Here is a 1,602-nt window from a genome sequence, read left to right as displayed (position 1 = left end):
TCACCTGGTGAGTCCCCAAACATTCCATGTCACCTGGTGAGTCCCCTTGGGAACACCTCCTGCTCTGGTTTGAGGCCACATTCCCTGGGTGCTGTGAGGACTCGGGTTCCTCCCCCTGGGGTCACTTTGGGCCAGAGGTTTCTCCTCCTTGCTCAGCTGGGGAGGGGAAGTTCTGAGGTTTCTCCAGGGAGCTTTCCCTGCTCAGAGCAAGGTTGGGGATTTCCCTCAGGCTCTGTGGAATCCAAGAAGGGAAAGGGATGAGTCACAAGCCAGGAATGTTCCTTCCCCAGCAGAGCACATGCAGGAGCATCCTGTCTGCACGGTGTGATTTTAAAAGTTGATACCCTCAAGTACCCTCAGAGCCTGAAAACAACATTCCCCATCAGCAGAACGGGGGGATTCCCTGGTTTACATGGATTCTTGGCTCCTGAGATATATTTGTTGGAATTATTACCCATCTCCCAGGCCTCCCTTCAGAAAAAACCAAAACCTGCAAGAGAAACTGGTAGAAAAATATTGACAGTTTCAAAGATCTCGATGTGAATTAAAACAAGATGAACTTTTGTTTTCTGGCCAAGCAGAACGGGGAACTTCCAGACCCTGCCCTGGGTGTCCTGAATTATTCTTTGCCCTTTTTGGTGGTGTTGGCTGTCCCAGTTCTCTTTATCCTCCTGCTGACCTCCTGTGTTTCAGTGCACAGATGGCTGGGCTCCTGTGTGAAGAGGAAGTCCTAGAAGTCGACAATGTCAAATATTGTGGCTACTGCAAGTACCACTTCAATAAAATGGTGAGTTTTTCTTCCTCTCTGCGATGGAATTTCATTTTTTTTTTAGTCACATAAAAGGCATTGGCTCCATCTTTTAGGTTGGGTCTGTGCTCAGAGCAGTGAGACATGCCAAGAAAACACGAGCAAGGCTGCAGCCAGCTTCCCCTTTCAGCCACTCACTCTGAGTTACTCCATAATTGAGATTAATTAGCAGTTTTGCGTTTCTGTAGCATCTTTAAAGGCGTTTTCCAAACTAAGGGTTGAATTGTTTGAATTTTTCCCATCTGTTTTGGCTTCCCTGACCTGCTCTGTGTCCTGAGGAAGCAGAGCAGCCCTGGTATTTGATGCTCCAGGGTTTGATGCTCCAGGGAATCAGGGGTGTAGCTCAGGCACCCTCAGCACGAGGGCAACACAGAACAACCAGAGCTTCTCCCTCAGGACAGAGCCAGCCCAGAAGGATGTGGAGTCACTCAGATTTTAGGGATATTTAGGGCAGAGGATTTCTCCCGTTAATTACAGCGTGAGAGGGAAGAGAGGAACCCTTCTCCTGTTCTGCATCATGAGCAGACACCTTCTCTCCCCCCTCCAGCTAAAAGGAACCTTCATCCTCTCCCTGCAGCTCCATCCCAGAGGCTCCTTTGCCACTGGCCTTTCCCACTTCCCTTCCTGCTTGTCAGCACTGTCACATCCAGTGAGGGATGTCCCTCAAATCCACCTGGAGGGCACATCTCCTGCCCCTGGGTACCCGTGTCTGGCCCAAGTGTGGCTCTTTGTCAGGTTTCCTGGTGGTCACACAGCCAGCAGGACCTGTGGGGGGTTCCTGGGGTTGGCAAACA

The 1,602-nt window shown here is 50.4% G+C and overlaps 1 protein-coding gene across 2 annotated transcripts in view; it reads left to right on the top strand.

The window, feature by feature from the left end:
- MLLT6 (MLLT6, PHD finger containing) overlaps positions 1-1,602 on the top strand; it is a 41,384-nt gene that overhangs the window by 11,862 nt on the left and 27,920 nt on the right. For both annotated transcript variants that reach the window (XM_027666435.1, XM_027666434.1), the window contains exon 6: positions 694-787. In XM_027666435.1, the coding sequence (XP_027522236.1) occupies positions 694-787 (94 nt within the window). The remainder of the gene's footprint in view (positions 1-693; positions 788-1,602) is intronic.

This window comes from Corapipo altera, unplaced genomic scaffold (assembly GCF_003945725.1).
Source record: "Corapipo altera isolate COAL_440 unplaced genomic scaffold, ASM394572v1 200, whole genome shotgun sequence".
Classification (NCBI taxonomy): Eukaryota; Metazoa; Chordata; class Aves; order Passeriformes; family Pipridae; genus Corapipo; species Corapipo altera.
This window is presented reverse-complemented; position numbering and strand designations above follow the sequence as displayed.